Source organism: Pituophis catenifer, unplaced genomic scaffold, assembly GCF_029215685.1.
Source record: "Pituophis catenifer annectens isolate HBS135680 unplaced genomic scaffold, rPitCat1.0.hap2 SCAF_11, whole genome shotgun sequence".
Classification (NCBI taxonomy): domain Eukaryota; kingdom Metazoa; phylum Chordata; class Lepidosauria; order Squamata; family Colubridae; genus Pituophis; species Pituophis catenifer.
This window is the reverse complement of record NW_027256891.1, coordinates 26,969,232-26,987,324: the sequence shown is the minus strand read 5'-3', so window position 1 is coordinate 26,987,324 and position 18,093 is coordinate 26,969,232. Positions and strand designations below refer to the sequence as shown.

The 18,093-nt window shown below is 51.0% G+C and overlaps 2 protein-coding genes across 2 annotated transcripts in view; both read right to left on the bottom strand.

Annotated features, from left to right (window-relative positions):
* The window catches only part of GPC4 (glypican 4), a 42,205-nt gene extending 40,455 nt beyond the window's left edge, over window positions 1-1,750 (bottom strand). Inside the window, exon 1 of the mRNA XM_070951890.1 lies at window positions 1,440-1,750. Within this exon, the coding sequence (XP_070807991.1) occupies window positions 1,440-1,623 (184 nt within the window). The 5' untranslated portion in view covers window positions 1,624-1,750. The remainder of the gene's footprint in view (window positions 1-1,439) is intronic.
* A 13,458-nt stretch (window positions 1,751-15,208) lies between these two features.
* The window catches only part of GPC3 (glypican 3), a 103,500-nt gene continuing 100,615 nt past the window's right edge, over window positions 15,209-18,093 (bottom strand). The window contains exon 8 of the mRNA XM_070951932.1: window positions 15,209-15,375. Within this exon, the coding sequence (XP_070808033.1) occupies window positions 15,209-15,375 (167 nt within the window). The remainder of the gene's footprint in view (window positions 15,376-18,093) is intronic.

Sequence of the window (18,093 nt, the reverse complement as noted above, 5' to 3'; positions counted from 1 at the left end):
AGAGAAGGGAGAGCGGGTGGGGGGTGGGGGGAGCTAAATCAGGAGTGTCCAACCTGGGGAAACTTTGCGAAGACTTGTGGACTTCAACTCCCAGAATCCCCATTGTGGCTGAAGAATTCTGGCAGTTTTGAAGTGCCCAAGTCTTTAAAAAGGGGCCAGATTTGGAGATACCCCCCACCCCTACCCCCGCTCTAAGGCAGAGTGCTTTAACTTTGGCAACTTGGCAAGACAGGGGGGCTTCGACTCCCACAATTCCATGCTGGCTGGGGGATTCTGGGAGTTGAAGTCCGTCCACCCGTCTTCAAAGTTGCCAAGGTTAAAAGCATTCCAAAAGTTTTCAAGTTGCCCCGGGATGGAGACCCCTGGGCTCAACTTTCATCCCTCCCCCCATCACCCTCCCCCACCCTTGCCAAAAAAATGCCCAGGGCTGCTGGAAGCCAAGGCTAAATGGGCTGCCAGCCCCCCAAGTGGGCAGAACCCCTCCCCCACGACACAGATGCATCGCCTTGTCTCCCTTGCAATCCTTGGGGGAGGCGCCCCTGGGCATCTCGGCCAGACCCCCAAGCAACTGCCAACCTGGAGCGTCTCCCCTCCCCCTCCCTTCCCTGGGGGGGGCAGACGATGCTTCCCACGCGCTTCGCCTTTCCTCACTTAAAAGAAGCACACACACAAAAAGAAAAACACCCGAGAAAGAAAGAAAGAAAGAAAGAAAGAAAGAAAGAAAGAAAGAAAGAGAAAGCGAGATTCCTCCCGGGTTCTTTTCCACCCACACCAATCCCGAGCTCCGAGCCGGCCAGAAACTCCACCCCGGGGCGAGGCGAGGAGGGGGGGGGTGCAGCCACATGGCGGGCGCGGGTGGGGAGGGGGCTTAGGAAAGAGGCATCCATGGTTGCAAATTCCATCAGCAAATTCCTGCGTGGTTCGCTTGGCTGCCCGGAGTGGAGCCGCTTGCAAAACAAAAAAAAAAAAAGGGAGGGGGGGGCGTTTGCTGGCCAGATCGGTGCGCCGCGCCGCCCCCTCCCCACTTTTCCCCCAAAAGGGGCAAGGAGGAAGGGACCCTCCCGCGCCTGCCCAGCCGGGAGCTGCCCCGACCTCCCCCGACCCACTTTTTTTTGCAAAGCCGCAGCGGGGCTCTTTCCTCCCCCCACCCACTCACCCACCCCGCCGCCCCCTCCTCCCCACACCCCGTGCAACAGGCAGTCGTTGCAGCGCTCCGGCTTCCCGGCACGTGGGAAGGCCCGGGATGCTGCGTGCCTTAGGGTTGGGGAGGGGTCGCAGTCCCAGGGAAACCCCCCGCCCTCCCCCGCTGGACCGGCTCTTGCAAGGGGGGGGCTTCCCCGCCGAGCCCCCCGCCCAGCTGCAGGCCAGGGGAGGGGAGGGGAGGGAGGGGAGGGTCCCAGCCCGGCCGAGCGTCCCCCTTTCCCCGCGGCGGAGCCCACCGTTGATCTCGTGGCTGGGCGCCTCGCTGTGGCTGAAGCCGCGGGCCACGTAGAGCCGCTTCACTTCGGAGCAACTTCGCCCGCGCGCCTCCTCGGCCGCCGCCGCCGGCAGCAGCAGCAGCAGCAGGGCGAGCAGGAGCAGCGGGAGCGGCCGGAGGGGCGTCCGTCGGGCGGGGGCCGGCATGCCGGCGAGGGGCTCAGCGGAGCCGGCTGGGCAAAGCGAGGCTCCCCCCGCCGCGGCCGCCCCGGCGAGGACTGGCGGCGCTTTCCCGGTGGCGGCGGCGTCCGGCGAGAAGTTGGGCGGCGAGGCTGGAGCGGCGCCCGGGGAGGCGAGCGAGGAGGAGGCGAGGCAGGCAGCGGCGGAGGGCCGGGCGAAGGCGGGGGCGAGACGCCTCCTTCCCCGCCTCCCGGCGCGCCAACCAGCCAGCAGGGAAGGAAGGAGGGAAGGGCCGGCCCGGCGCCCCCGCCTCCCCCCCCTCTTAGGCCTCCCGCAGGACCCCGCCTCTGGGACCCAAGCGGGGAACGCGTGTCGTGTGAACGCGCCCACCTGCGGAGGCGCCTTCCTTCCACCCGCCCGCCCACGGAGTGGAGGCAGCCGCCGGAGGGGAGAAAGGGAGGAACCGAAGAGAAGAGTCGTGGGAATGGGAAGCGGCTCCCGATTCAAGACGCGTGTCCCGAGCCAAGGAGCCCGGAGATTGCCCGAAGGGAATGGGACCAGTCGCCAACGGCTAACGCGTCCGTCCGTCCGTCCTTGGGACGATTTTAACACTTCTGTTGAAATACTGTAAACGATTCTTCTCCTTTTTGCCGTTTTCCCTCTCAGCCTGTTTTGCGTTCTTCCTTGAGGGATTCTGTTCCCACCGTTTCTTTGATATTAGTTTAACTCGGTGGTGTGAAATCCAAATTTCTTTTTTACTACCGGTTCTGGGGGCGTGGCAGGAGAAGGATACTGCAAAATCTCCATTCCCACCCCACTCTGGTGCCAGCCAGTGGTGGTATTTGCCAGTTCTCCGAACTACTCAAAATCTCTGCTACAAGTTCTCCAAACTACCCAAAGTTTCCGCTACCGGTTCTCTGAACTACTCAAAATCTCCGCTACCTGTTCTCCAGAACCTGTCAGAACCTGCTGGATTTCACCCCTGGTTTAACTCTTGTCCTGTAAGGAGTTGGCCGTGGCAAATTGTAAAAGAAACCCCCCCCCCTCAAAAAAACCCCACTGCCAAAGTCACAGCTTCCAACTGCCCCCACTCCCACCCCAATTCTTATTCACCTCCTTGGCCTCAACTTCCCCCAAGTGAGCACCTCTCTCGACCTGTTGAATTTCAACTTCCAGGCAGCTATTAGAGCTTCAGGGAGCAAAAGCCTCCCTGGCTAGACCAGCTCCTGGTCCATTTCTCCCTTCTTCCAGTTGGCAGGAAATGCAGTTTTTAATTGAAGTGGATTCCCCCCCCTTAAAATTGGATCTGCCTGGGGAGGGAAGGGGGTTCATTTCCTTCTTGTCATCCCCTGGGGAAGCCCACTCCCATCCCCAAGTTCTTATTCTGAACAGAGAGACCCCCCAACCGACCCGCCCAGCACCCTGGATGAGTATCTCCCCTCTGGTTTTGCTGATGTGACCCCCCCCCCACCAAACCATTTAATCACTCCCCAAAAGTGATTTTTCTCCGCCAACCTTCTCATTCCCCCCACCCCCAACCCCCCCAAGTTTCCTGGGAGTCTCTGGCTGCAAAAGAGATTTGGAGTCTTCTTGCAAATCTTTTCAAACATGGCAGTAATGATTAGCCTGGCCCACCTCATGAGCTCCGTAACCCACCCACCCAGAAATGTGCCAGTGGGTTAAATAATCCTTGGGAACTGTCCCCCTTCTGTGGCCACATTCCTTCCTAAGCTGAAGGGAGAGGCTGAGTGAGGTTAGTTTCTATTAGCCATCCTTCATCCTCCCTGCCCTCCATCTTGCATTCTTTCTCCCCCTCCCCACTTTTGCAAAGCCCTCCTGAGAAGAGATTTGCAAGGGGGGAAAAAAAACAGGACGTCCATTTCACTGCCTCCTCCGAATCCTCGAGTTGGATTTCATTTGGGAGAAGGAGATGGGATGGCAAAGTTTTTGGCAGCACTAGGCGTTTTAACTCTTTCGCTGGCCATCCATCAGTTTCTTGGCTGTTCTTGCTACACTGGTGGGGGGTGGGGGGAGGAAAAGGGGCTGGGGGAAGAGTGGCTTTCCGGACATTATGTTCCAAATTGTGGTTCTTGGGGGTCGAGCAAACAAACATCCGAATGTTTGCAGAACATCGGTGTTTCACGACCAGGGTGTATTTTTGTGAGCTGCAGCACGTTTGACCGCATGACGAAGAATATGAGCAATGAGGCCCAATACAGGTGTATAGGTTGGGATAATGTACAGGTAGGCCTCGTTTAGTGGCCGTTCGGAGTTATAACAGCACTGAAAAAGTGACTTACGACTCACACTTATGACTGTTGCAGCGTTCCCTGTGGTCACCTGGTCAAAATTCAGATGCTTGCCGAGTGACTCATACTTATGACCGTTGCTATGTCCCCAGATCATGTGACACCCCCCCTTTTGCAAGCAAAGTAAAGGGAGGGTCACTGAATTCACTTAACAACCGTGTGACTAATTTAAGAACTGCAGTGATTTGCTTAACAACGGGGGGAACTCACTTAACAACCATCTCACTTAGCAACAGAAATTTTGGGCTCGATGGTAGGCCTAAATTAGGGACTACCTATATAAGATTTTCCTTTTTGTTGGTCACTCTAGGGGCTAAATAGGCCTCAACCCCATCCTGGAAGCTTTTTCCCAGGGTCAGAAGAATTGCAAAGATGGTTTTGGGGCCAAAAAAACAGGAATTATTCTCAGCCATTAATGCATTTGAAGGGTTTTTAAGCCAATCTCTCTACCAAATGGAGTTTGCGGGATTGAGCTACTTTCCTGGACCGTGGTGTGGATTTCTGGATCAATCAAACAGCTTTAAACCTTCGGTTTCCGTTCCCCTCCCACCTCCCTATTTTGCCAGGGTAGCCACTTAGAAGAAACGTTTTCCCGGTGTCAAACAGCATCTGAAACCAATTAGGAGAAGGCTAAACAAACCCCCAACACCCCCCCCCCGTAATGCAGCAAAGAGTAATAATTTAGATGCAACCACCATCGGATAAAAACCCACCTAAACCAACCTTAGAAAGGGGAGGAAAAAAAACCCCCACCTTTTTCTCAAAACAAAGGTATTTGTGCGTGTTGTAATTATTACCAGATTTCACAAAGGAATTGTTGTTCCCTTCTTAAACTCCCGTTGTGAACTCGGTAATTGTGTTCTTGGCCATTCCGAGCCGGTGCGTATCGTGGTTCTTCACGACAAGCCATCCAGATTGCGCTGTTAGGTGGGACACAAGACTTTGTCCGAACGGTTGTGTTCGCATAAGTTGGCAACCTTGATAAGAGGGAGGGAGGGAGGGGATAATCAGTTGAGGGTGGGCTCTCAATTCAAGAAAACCAACAATGTCTGGAACTGGATTTGGGCCGTGGTTTATTTTATTTGCTGGGAACATTCATCTGGCCACCCGTCTTAAGCCAAAATAGCTCAGAGCAGCCACATTGACTCAAGCCACAATTGATAGCATGTCGAACCATAACAGCTCCCCAAATGGGAATGGCTGCGCTCACCCTATGGAAGTCAGCCCATCGAGCACCTGAGGCACAGGTGGGCTTCAGCAGGTTCTGACCAGTTCTGGAGAACCGGTAGCGGAAATTTTGAGTAGTTCGGAGAACCGGTAGTAAAAATTCTGACTGGCCCCACTCCCATCTATTCTCTGCCTCCCGAGTCCCAGCTGATCAGGAGGGAATGGAGATTTTACAGTATCCTTCCCCTGGAGTGGGAATGGGGATTTTACAGTATCCTTCCCCTGGAGTGGCGTGGGAATGGAGATTTTACAATATCCTTCCCCCAGGAGTCAGGAGGGAATGGGGATTTTGCAATATCCTTTCCCCAGGAGTCAAGAGGGAATGGGGATTTTGCAATATCCTTCCCCCAGAAGTGGGCAGGAATTATTATTTATTTATTTTTATTTTATTATATTTCTATACCGCCCTTCTCCTGCAGGACTCAGGGCGGTGTACAGCCAGAATAAAACATAGCATATAAAATTAAAAAACAATTAAATAATTTTGGCCCGAATTTAAAACAACCCAATTAAAACCGAATTCGATTAAAAAACTGAGGATGGGATCGAGCCAGCCCAGCTAGATGGAACAAGTGTGTCTTCAGGGCCCGACGAAAAGTCCGGAGGTCTGATATCGGGAATGGAGATTTTGCAATATCCTTCCCCCAGAAGTGGGGTGGAAATGGAGATTTTGCAGTATCCTTCCCCTGCCACGCCCACCAAGCCACACCACGTCCACAGGACCGGTAGTAAAAAAAAAATTGGATTTCACCCCTGATCCACGCCCACGTGAAACTCTCGTAATAATCTCGTCTGTCTAGCTCCCTCAGCCTCTTCCACCCCACTCTTCCTGTGGGGACCGCCGGAGCTCCCAGTTCTCATGAAGTTTTGGCTGCCAGGCCTCCGAAAGGAAAGCAGAGCCCTTCCACACCTCTGTGCCTGCCAGAGCAAACTTGGAGTTTCTTTGGCGGGACAATGCAAATTTTAAGGGCAGCCCAGCAGGGGATCGGGCATTCTTCTCCCAAAGAGGGGAAGAGAGAAAGAGAGGGGGGGGCTGCAGACCAGGGGGAGGAGGAGGGGTGGGAAGGAAGAGGAGAGGGGAGGCAGCCGGCCAGTTGGAGCCTGAGGAAGCCCACCAGAGATACAGGATTCTCAGTAGAAAGCCAGCAAGAGGACAACAAAAAAAAAGAAAAGAAATTCGATGGGGCGACTTGTGGATAACAACAAGGCCAATCTGGTCCACAGAAGGAACTGGCAGCATCATCAGGAGGAGGTTCCTGGGTTCCATGATGGTGGGTCGATCCTAGTCACCTGCCCTTTTTGCAGCTATGGACACGAGAGTCAGGCACTTTTTAAGGCAGGGGTCTCCAACCTTGGCAACTTTAAGACTTGGGGACTTCAACTCCCAGAATTCCTCAGCCAGCGCTGAGGAATTCTGGGAGTTGAAGTCCCCAAGTCTTAAAGTTGCCAAAGTTGGAGACCCCTGTTCTAAGGGATCTCCAGAGAACCAGCCATCTTCTCCATCCTTCAGGGTGTTCATAGGTGCACCGCCCCACAACGTAAAACACCAACTCTCCAGGGATCCTTGCTTTAGCCTATGGTGGGCCCTGCTTCGTGCAGCACCGAGAAAGGGAGGGAATAATTTAAGATAGTTTGTGAATTCTATTGAAGAAGCTCAAAGAAGGTTGTCCGATGGACGTAGCCCATCACTAAACTCTATGTTGCCTCGAAGTGACTTGGTTTCTTGTCTGCATCCTGGCGGGAACTTTTCCGGAACCAAAAATTGTTGCTGCAAACAAGGAGATGCTACGTTCGGCGCAGGGCAGCCCCCATGTTCAATGTTTATTCAAACATCAAAGGGAGCGAAGGAGAGAAACCCAGCTGGCACCACAATGCCCACAAGAACCGCATTCCTGACCTCGCAGTGACCGATGATCCTTCCCCAACTCTTGGGGCCTAGGAAGTGGTTTCCTTCTCATGAATCAAGCAGACTCCATATTAGCTCTCAATATTCCAAGCACTGGTCCTGGTCAGGCCCAGCAGAAGATCTAAAAGGTGTTGGCAGCTTTGGAACCTAAGCAGATGACAAGCCAATCTTGCTCTCCTCTCGTCACACAAGAGCTTTTCTCGTCTCGTCTTCTGAGTCTCCAAGAGGGGCCAAAATCAACTCGGCATACATAGCATAGCCCAACGGCTTCCATCCCAGAGGCACATGAACGCGCCACGTGTCCTCTTTCGAGATCCGATGGCCAAGGAGATGACAGCTGCCAGGAACGTTGACAGGCATCATCGCACAGGGAAAGCGACAGTGTGGTCCAAAGATTAGGGGCAGCTTTGGAGATCTATAGAAAGAGACATTCCTTCCTCCTGTTATAAGGATCATCTTACCTCCTTGGTGTAGCTTCTAGGGCAGTGTTTCTCAACCTTGGAAGCTTGAAGATGGGTGGACTTCAACTCCCAGAATCCCCCAGCCAGCGCTGCTGGCTGGGGGATTCTGGGAGTTGAAGTCCACCCATCTTCAAGCTACCAAGGTTGAGAAACACTGTTCTAGGGCAAGAAGACGCAGCCATACTCCATCACAGATTTCTGGGTCCCAACGTCGAGCGCTCAATGGTAGCTCAGAAGCGACCGTGGATCAGGGGTGAAATGCTCCCGGTTTGGACCGGATTGTGTGATCCAGTAGCGATCGGTGGTGTGTGGTTCGGCGATCCGATAGCGATGGCGGAATGAAGCTCTGCCCACCCGCCCTGGTGTTGTTACTTCCTCATCTTAACCAGGAAGTAATGTGTTTTTTACCTTCTGTGCATGCACAGGTCTGTGTGTGCGTGTAAAGCACACGCACGCTTCCGAACCGGTAGGGAGGGTAAGTAGATTTCACCCCTGCTGTGGATGGAATCCCATCCCAGCTTCTTGGCGTGACTGCCATCTCCCATGTGTCCTCCTGCCCACGTTTCTGAAGGCAACCTCCTTTGATGCCCTTGGCAGGGCGGGCAATCTCCTGCAAAGGTGGGGGTGCTCTCAGCAAAGGAAGGCTTGCAGGGCGGGGCCCTTCCCCGGTCCACCCACAGCTGCTCGTGGAGGGGGGATAATCTTAGGAACGCGGCTGGGGCAACGACATTCTCTGAAGCGTTTCCAAGCACTCATCACTCAGCGAGACAAGCGCAGGGAGCTGGCAGGCCTCTGCCCTCCTCCTCCTCGCCCCGCCAGAGAAAATGCCCTTTTAAAATCCTGCGGACGCCAGGGCACACAGGCGTGCTGCTTTGATCTCCTTCTCTGAGTGGCGGGCAAGATCAATTTTCATCCACCTCACCCGGCTCCAGATCAAAGGAAGGAGGTTGAGAGGAGAGAAAGGGAAAAAAAAAGGCACATAAAATGGGGAGGGGGCAGGGAATGGGCAAGAACCTGAAAACATGGCACAAATACATGCCCAGTTTCATCCTCAGGAGCTGCTCAACCTCATCAGCAAAGGGGAAACCGCAAAGAATCTGGTTTCTTTTGCTAGGGAGTTCTCAGATTTACGAGCAGTCGTTTAGCAACTGTTCGACATTAAGACAAATCCTGCAACGGGGACTCATGACCAGATTCGAAGTTACGACTGCCACCTCACCACCGTGGGTCACATGCAGTGGTGGGATTCAGCCAGTTCGCACCTATTCGGGAGAAACGGTTGTTAACTTTCTAAGCAGTTTGGAGAACCGGTTGTTGGAAGAAATCTCCTTTTGTTTTTTTCCACTTTACAGGGCTAATCCTGTAAGGAAGGCAGGAAGGAAACATTCTGGTGTTATTTCTAGCCTAATCTTTATTGCCCTGCTTACAGAAACTGCCTCTCCGGTTAACCCTTATTACATTGTAACAGCTAAGACGAAGAGCCCATCGACGTTGAGTTGGCCATGCCCACACGATCACATGACTGAGCCACGCCTACCCAACTGGTCATTAGGGCAGAGAACCGGTTATTAAATTATTTGAACCCACCACTGGTCACACGGCCACATTTCGACACTCAGCAACAGACCTGCATTTAAGGAAAAACATTGTGGAAGCCAGAACAACAGCTGCAGCTTGCTAACCTGAACAGAACAGAATAGTAGAGTTGGAAGGGACTTTGGAGGTCTTCTAGTCCAACCCCCTGAACAGGCAGGAGACTCTCTACCATTCTGGACAAATGGATGCCCAATCTCTTTTTCAAAATGGTGAAAATCGGGTCTGCAGGTAAAATTCACCACTGGAACCTCTGACAGGAGGTTGCAATTGCCAACTTCCAGCCAGTTCTAGGCTGACACCCCTCTCTGGAGGTCCCCACCCCGAAGTGGCAGCTGTTTGGGGCTGAACGACAAGCGAGGAAGGGGCCGCATTCAGCAGGGGTGGGCCCCTTTAGAAACGGGAATCATCTCACGGCATCATCCGCCATCTTGCTTTCCTCAGCAACTGTCCTCTCCTGAGGATGTGCCCAGTACGTGTTTCCATCTTGACCTCAGGTGGTGGACCTCTTGACACAGAGAAGATCAAGGGGAAAGAAACCTTGGTCCCCGAATTGTCTGGATTGACACACAACATCCGACCACGGCTCGTTGAATGTCTGTGGAGATTCTCAAGCCTGCAGGTCAAGGTTGTCCCAGAGGTGTTTTGTCCAAAAGAAAACTGGACTTCCTTGTTCTTTTTTTCCTCCTTGAAAACGTTTCGCGTCTCATCCAAGAAGCTTCTTGAGGTCTGAAGAATTGAATTCTTGGATGAAAAGCGAAACGTTTTCAAGGAGAAAAACCAAGGAAGTTCGGTTGCCTTTTGGAAACGGAGCTTGTTGGGCAGCTCAGAGCCAGGCAGGCTTATTGATCTATGCCCACCAAAGGTCACCAATACCCACTAAAGTCAGGAGAGAGAGAGAGAGAGGGAGGGAGGGAGGGAGAGAAAGAGGGAGGGAGAGAGTGAGAGGGAGGGAGAGAGAAAGGGAGGGAGAGTGAGAGGGAGGGAGAGAGAAAAGGAGAGAGAAAGAGGGAGAGAGAGAGGGAGTTTGAGAGAGAGAGAGAGGGAGAGAGAGGGAGGGAGGGAGAGAGAGGGAGGGAGGGAGAGAAAGAGGGAGGGAGAGAGTGAGGGAGGGATAGAGAAAGGGAGAGAGAAAGGGAGAGAAAGAGAGAGAAAGAGGGAGAGGGAGAGACGGAGTTTGAGAAAGAGGGAGGGAGGAAGGGAGAGAGGGAGAGAGGGCGTGAGAGAAAGAGAGAGGGAGAAAGAAGGAGAGAAAGAGGGAGGGAGAGAGGGAAAGAGAGAGAGGGAGGGAGGGAGAGAGAGAGAGAGAGACCAACTCCGTCACTGAAGGACCTCACCAGTTTTCCTCTTCCAAACCGGCTTTTCCATCAACACTGGGAAAAGCCACCCAAGTGTGTGGGAATTCCAGAACGACCTCAGTAGCGTTTCCTCCGCGTGGTACAGAGCCCCCCCGCCCCTCCCCTGCATGTCTGCACTCCTTCATCTGCCTCTTCTGACTTTTCCACATCTGCTCTTCCCCAAGGAATGCATTTGGCAGAGAGCTCAAATTAATCCAAGAACGCTCGGCATGTGCTCCAAAATGCAGTCCAGATGAAGGTTTTCTTCTTTGGGGAGGGGGGAGGTCATGGGCTTGACAGCACTTAGCCCCCCACCCCCCACCCCTCCTAGCAAGGCACCCGGCCCGGAGTCAGCCAAGCTTCCTTGCCCATAGATGCACCTCAAAGGAAAGTTAAGGCACATCACTGTCCTTTTAATGGCCCCAATTACACAAATTCTCTGGTCTCTGTTCATGGAGAGTTGATTTTTTTCCTACTTGGCAACCTACAGATTTTCTTTTCTTTCTTTTTTTCTCCTTTTAATAATATACTTGGACGCTGACAAAATGCAGGCCTTTGTTTGCATGCTCAGGATTTTGGCCGCGAACGGCTGGTTTAGGACCGGTTTATAATAAGGAATAATGACTCCCATTTCTTTTTTCTGTCTCGAGTGATCAATGGCTTTGCTGCTTGCAAAGAGGATTAGTAATTACCCGGATAAGTAAGTGTGAGCACACACGCATCTCCGTGTGCTTGTCTGCCTGTGTGCAAAAGTCAGTGGAAGCCACTAGGACGAGACATTGGCAGATTGATTCAGGACGATGAGCGGGACCGTCTGTCTCAGGCTGCTTGGAAGTTACAACTGGGTGTAACTGTGCTCTTTCCTTAGGCTGGATTCACCCACTGCGCCAAGCCACAGTTTTCTGAATTGCAGCTTGTTGATTGAGCCCCATCTTCACCCTAGGCTGATTCGATTTACGAGCCACAGTGATGGCCAAGTCAAAACCCAACCAATGACTGTACGTTCTAGATTATCTAGATTTGTTGTTGTTGTTAGTTGCGAAATCGTGTCCGACCTATCACGACCCCATGGACAATGTTCCTCCAGGCCTTCCTGTCCTCTGGAGTCCATTTAAGGTCACGCCGACTGCTTCAGTGACTCCATCCAGCCACCTCGTTCTCTGCCGTCCCCTTCTTCTTTTGCCCTCCATCGTTCCCAGCATTAGGCTCTTCTCCAGGGAGTCCTTCCTTCTCATTAGGTGGCCAAAGGATTTGAGTTTCCTCTTCAGGATCTGGCCTTCTAAAGAGCAGTCAGGGTTGATCTCCTCTAGGACTGACCGGTTTGAGATTAGATTAGATTAAGAGTTGGAAGGGACCTTGTAGGTCATCTAATCCAGCTCCCCCGCCTACCCAAGCAGGAGACCTTCCACCATTTCTGACAGATGGCAGTCCAGTCTCTTCTTGAAAGCCTCCAGTGATGAAGCTCCCACAACTTCCAAAGGCAACTTCCGTTCCGTGGGTTGATTGTTCTCACTGTCAGAAAATTTCTCCTTATTTCCAGGTTGAATCTCTCCTTGGTCAGTTTCCATTCTGACTTAAGTTGAGCCTAAATTTTAGAAACAGATGTAGGGTTTGAAAAAAAGGTGGCCTCCAAATCACATCCTGAGTTTAACTGAGCTGTATTAATTTACAACCAGCTTTCTATAAGGTGCAGGAGGAAAGCAGAGAAGCCGATTGGAAATTCTTTCTTACTCCGCTGCTTAAGGGCCTATTCAATTCTAATTCTAATTCTTGGCCTTGTATTGTCTTCTGCCGCTCATTCTCATGCTTATTCCATTCCATTCTTACCTTGAGTTGCCACCAAGCTCCAGTTGTTGCAGCAGCCCAGGGGGTCGGCACAAAGCCCCCCCCTCCCCAAGGACACCCCAGGAACAAACGTAGACGGGCGTCAAGGCCAGCAGATGACAGACTAAAAAAGTAACACATTTGCTGCTACGTTGGATCCCATCCAGATGGGCTGCTCTTCATCATTTGCATTTTGGGTCCTGTGGCTTTTAGGGAGGCGGTGATGTCAGCCCAACGTGGAAAACCAGAAAACGGTGGGGGAGAAGTGACCCCTGATACTACCGGTCTCCAGAACCAACTGGCTGCAGAAGAGACTACGAGGAAAGGGAAGTGTAGGCGACAGAACCTCTGTATGGCTTATTAGGGGGAGCTTCTTCAGTCTTCAGTGAAAAGGTCTTCTGCAGTCACGACATAAGCCTAAGATTGAAAAATCAGATGCTTGTCAGATGTTCCATCTTTTCTATCCTGCTCTACGGAGTGGAGAGTTGGTCTCTGACAGAAAGCCACTTGAAGAGACCAGAAGCATTTGAAATGTGGAATTTACAGGTGGCTCTTACCAGTGGTGAAATCCAATTTTTTTACTATCAGTTCTGTGGGCCTGGCTTGGTGGGCGTGGTGTGGCTTGGTGGGCGTGACAGGGGAAGGATACTGCAAAATCTCCATTCCCACCCCACTCCAGGGGAAGGATACTGCGAAATCCCCATTCCCTCCCCACTCTTGGGGGAAGGATATTGCAAAATCCCTATTCCCTTCCCACTCCTGGGGGAAGGATATTGCAAAATCCCCATTCCCTCCCCACTCCTGGGGGAAGGATATTGCAAAATCCCCATTCCCTCCCCACTCCTGGGGGAAGGATATTGCAAAATTCCCATTCCCACCCCACTCTAAGGCCAGCCAGAGGTGGTATTTGCCGGTTCTCCGAACTACTCAAAATTTTTGCTACCGGTTCTCCAGAACCTGCTGGATTTCACCTCTGGCTGTTATGTATAAGCTGGGTTGACAAAATCAGAAAGGAGGAGGTGAGAAGCTGCCTGGGAAAGCCAAGGGAAATCATCAAAACCATAAAAAACCAAAAGTTGGAATATTTCAGACATGTAATGCAACACCTGGAAAAATACGGCATCCTTCACTCAATCCTCCAGGGAAAAGTTGAAGGCAAACAAAGTTCAGGCAGAAGAAGAAGATCATGGCTTCAAAATCTAAGGGACTGGGTTGGAGAAAACTCAGCAACATTTTTTCGTGTGGCTGTTGATTAAAAATAGGATCGTCAACATGCTTGCCCATGTCCAATGATGGATGTGACAGGAGGAGGAGGAGGAGGAGGAGGAGGAGGAGGAGGAGGAGGAAGAGGAGGAGAAGGAGAAGGAGAAGAAGGAGGAGAAGGAGAAGGAGAAGGAGAAGGAGGAGGAGGAGGAGGAGGAAGAGGAGGAGGAGAAGAAGAAGGAGAAGGAGGAGGAGGAGGAGGAGGAGGAGGAGGAGAAGAAGAAGAAGAAGAAGAAGAAGAAGAAGAAGAAGAAGAAGAAGAAGAAGAAGAAGAAGAAGAAGAAGAAGAAGAAGAAGAAGAAGAAGAAGAAGAAGAAGAAGAAGAAGAAGAAGAAGAAGAAGAAGAAGAAGAAGAAGAAGAAGAAGAAGAAGAAGATGTGGACTTCAACTCCCAGAATTCAAGGTCAAGCAAGAAAAGTTGTTGGCAGCTACCAGCAAGAAGGCTGATATGAAGCATGTCCGATCACCAACGGTGACACGGATAGTCCTCGACGTACAACAGTTTGTTTAATGACCGTTTTGAAGTTACAATGGCACTGGTGATAGCGCTGCACTTATGCCATGCATTTCAAAAAAAGCTATTTCTTCCTCTCACAGGCAGAGGTACATGTGCAAACACACACACATACACAAATGCATGTGATCAACAGCCTCCGACTGATGGTAGAACCGATTTATTTTTAAAAGAAGAAGAAAAAACAATCCTCCCTGTTCCCAGCTCTTCATATTTCCGATGCAAATTAAAGAGTCTAAACAAGAAGGAAGGAAAAATATCTCCAGAGCAGCCAAAGGAGAAACTGGGGGGGGGGCCCTCTGAGAGATTCCCGTTTTTCCATGCTCAACAGACAGTCTCAGAACATAATCTATGAACAGACAAAGTGATACAGAATCGTGGGGTTTTTTTTAAAACAAAAAGAAAGAAATAAAATTAGAAAAGCATGCTTGATCCTGCAGACTTTCTGGAAAATATCTGAGCATCTTCTGAAACTGGATAATCGCCCTGGAACAGCACAGTCTCTGCCGTGTTCACATCAGCCACACCTGTGGCATCGCATTAGTCCTGTTTAAGAAGCGATGGAGGGCCTGTCTAAAATTGGCTAGCTTTAAAAAATTTAAAAAAATGCACAGCTCATTCATAACAAGAATCCAGTGTTAAGTCCATTCAAATGGGCACCTTGAACTCAAGTTTGCCACCAATATTAAATACAATGGCTAACGCAGATTCCAGAGCAAAATTTGCAAACCGCAGAACCGTTTTATTCTGTTTTGGAACTGTTCCTTTTGTCCCGCTTCAGGTTGGGCTTTTGATCTCAAAACAAAGTGTATTTTAAAAAGTTGTCCGATGGTGTTTCGTCCAATAACTTTGCTCGCTCCGATCCACTGAGGATGCTGTGGGCTTTGGTCATCCTAAACAGCAGTGGAGAAAAACGTTTACAAAATTCACAGGTGATACAAGCCGAGTATTTTTAACCCCGTCATAATAACTGAATGAGAATTCTTCAAAATATAAATACTGGGTCTTTTGGGCCAAACCTCCAATGGGGAAATAGTTTTTTTTCTTTAAAAAATAAAAATAAAAATTAAGTCCCGTTTCTAAAGTTGTTCTTTTCGAGTGCTTCTGATGAGCAAGAAAGATTTATAGGGCGCTTTCACAATGCAAACCGATAATGGATTCAGCCCGGTCAGTTCAAGTCATTTGGCCATCAGAAAAAGCCACCCTATTAGGAGACCGGCCACTAGTTGAAGATTCAGCGCTGGGTCCTTGGCCCCGAGGCTGTGACCCGTTGTCTCTTTGCTCTGCTGATTCACAAGCTGCCTGTTTGAAGGGGTGCCCTCGCTGTCCAAGTCGTAGGCAAGCTCTGGAAGGAAGGAAAGAAGAAAGAGAAAAGATAACTGTTCTGACCTAGGCTTCCCCAAAAAGCATGAAGCAGACCCCTTGTCCCGACAAAAAAATCCCTTTTTATTAAGTTACTGTGAATTTCTCTCATTCCCATCCAGCAAAGTCTTTCAAAGGGGGAATTTACAGTCACAGACCTTATCTGGCTTGGAGAGCTGCCAGGCCGATATCTTCAAAACTTGGCAAGGAGTCACGAACCAATTAAGCAAACTAATTGCCTCCTGCAAACTCCACTCCCCTGTCGCTCCTCTTTTATTCCCTCTGGGAGGGGCCATTCATTGTCCACCTGTGGCCTTACTCCCAAGCCAACCCTTGTTCTTTAGCTGTTCCCTTCGTCTGGCAACTCTGTGCATGCGCACCCTGGGAACAGGCTCCAGCTGTTCGCCTGCCTCACTGATGTCTGACTCCGAAGGCAGCTGATAACTGGGATACGGCCCTGATCCCCTCTCTGCCTCCGACGCAGAGCCCTCATCAGAGCCCTCCCCAGACTCCAGGACTGGCCCATGTTCCTCCACAGCCTCCTCACTGTCCGAATCTGCTACCAGCTCCACTGGCGGGCCACAACAGTAACGAAGAAGGAAAGCTACAGAGCTTATGAACATTTGATGCCTTTTAATAAAATTATTGCTCTGAAAAAGTGCTACCAGTCAGCCTCCCTAGATAGACTATTCAGGAAACACAACCAAATGAGATAATTCTGCTTTATTGTAAGGCTACGTTGACAGAATCTTGCCAGTCTGAAAGTACTAAACAATTCTCCCACCGTCTCCTATGCAGCCTAAGAAACTAGGGAGGGTCCCTTCTGAGCTTCTCGCCCTTCCCACGATACAGCTGTGAGTTCTGCTGACCCTTATCTGACTGTTGCCTTGGCTGCGTCTCCTGGCCTCGTGTCCCCCCAGGTCTTTCTCACATAGCGTTACATTACCAGACCCACAAATTCAAGAAGAGCTGTTGCTTGGACAAGGGTTGGATTTTAATGGAGGCCAGCAGCCTTAGTTCAACATTGCCTTGGTTTGTTATGGGGTGCCCTAAATCATGGGCTGGATTTGTGCGATGCATTAATCCAAAGATGGGAGTGGGATGTCTTAACACAGAGGTCTTCAAACTTGGCAGCTTTAAGACTTGTGGACTTCAACTCCCAGAATTCTCCAGCCAGCTGGCTGTCTTAACACAATCAATGGAGGGCTCCTTGGTGCTCTCACTTACGAAGCCCACACGTGCCTTACCGTTTCCTACAGCAGAGTTTTCCTTCTGGGACCAGCTCGATTAACTTTCTGATAGGAAGCCCAAATGTTCAGTCTAGCTTTCCTACTGGTGGCAGGGGATGATGGGGACTGTAGACACCTGTAGACACCTGTGTAGGTCACCAGATTGAAATTCCCAGAGGCTTCGGTTCTATAGACAGGCTCCGGTGGACAATGAAGTCAGGACGGAGAGAGAAGAAGGGAACAAGACAAATCTTTCTACTGGGCTCTGCTTTTCAGCCAGGCAAAATCGATCCAGTTTGGGCTCTTTTCAAGGGCACACCTTTGCTCAGGTACGCATGGAGCTCCATCCTGCTAGAAAGCCAATTAATCTGTCCTGCTACATTATTAACCCATCAACCCCACCAGTTCTTCTCCACAGCTCTTGCAGGCCAGTCCAATGTGGGTCCTGAAGCCCAACCAGGCCAGTCCCAAGAGAAAGGGCCTCTTTCCAAAGATGGGGGCAAATTCGTGCTCCCAGCCTCCCCTTCGCAGCCCCGCCTTTTGTGCTCCAGATTAGATAATCGGCTGACACGGGGAGTAAATCATTAGCTCTGCTCCTCGGTGGCCGATCAGATGGTGTTTTCCGTTCCCTCTGCCCTGCCTAGCAGGAGGAAGGTGGGGTTTCAAGGAGATTTGGGGGTTGTTTTTTTGGGGGGTGGGGCAGGTGGTAAAAGCTACCAGGGAGTGTTGGGTTGCTGAGATACACGTCTTCTGGTGTGCATGTTTTTTTTTTCTCTTTTTTTGTACAGCAGTGTGACACACACCCAAAGTCTTCCCTGCTTGCTCCGACATGCAAGAGGAATGAGAGCTATTGAAGCTGTAAACCTGCAAATATGCCTCTTCCATTTCCATGTCAACAAAGGAAGAGGGGGAGAAGGAGCATCCCACCAGGAAAAGACCCCTTGAGTTATGCCTCCACAGATGTCTGTCAGAGAGAAGCCCTTCCAAGCTGCCTTTGGTCCTGGAAGTCCAGCTTTTGAGAGCCAAACATCCATTGGAACTGGAGCCAACAGGGACCTAGTGGTTTAGATCCAGAGAATGAGACTTCCATGTTGGAAATGCAACTGTCCCAGTTGCTTCCTCCAAGGGCTTCTCCAATTGCCCAAAGATCTGCCATTCGAAGTCCATTCCTGATCAAGAGGTCCTCCATCTGAACCAAAGGAGGCCTTTAAAGAAACCAGGCAACTGGCAAGTAGCCAATCATTGGAGAACCCAGAAGGAAAACAGAGGCTGGCACCAACATCTGTTGAGTGAGAACCCTGCATCTAGGTAGTTATGGTAGCCCATTTGTTGTTGTTGTTAGTTGCGAAGTCGTGTCCAACCCATCGCAACCCCATGGACAACATTCCTTCAGGCCTTCCTGTCCTCTACCATCCTCTGGAGTCCATTTAAGCTCCCACCGACTGCTTCAGTGACTCCATCCAGCCACCTCG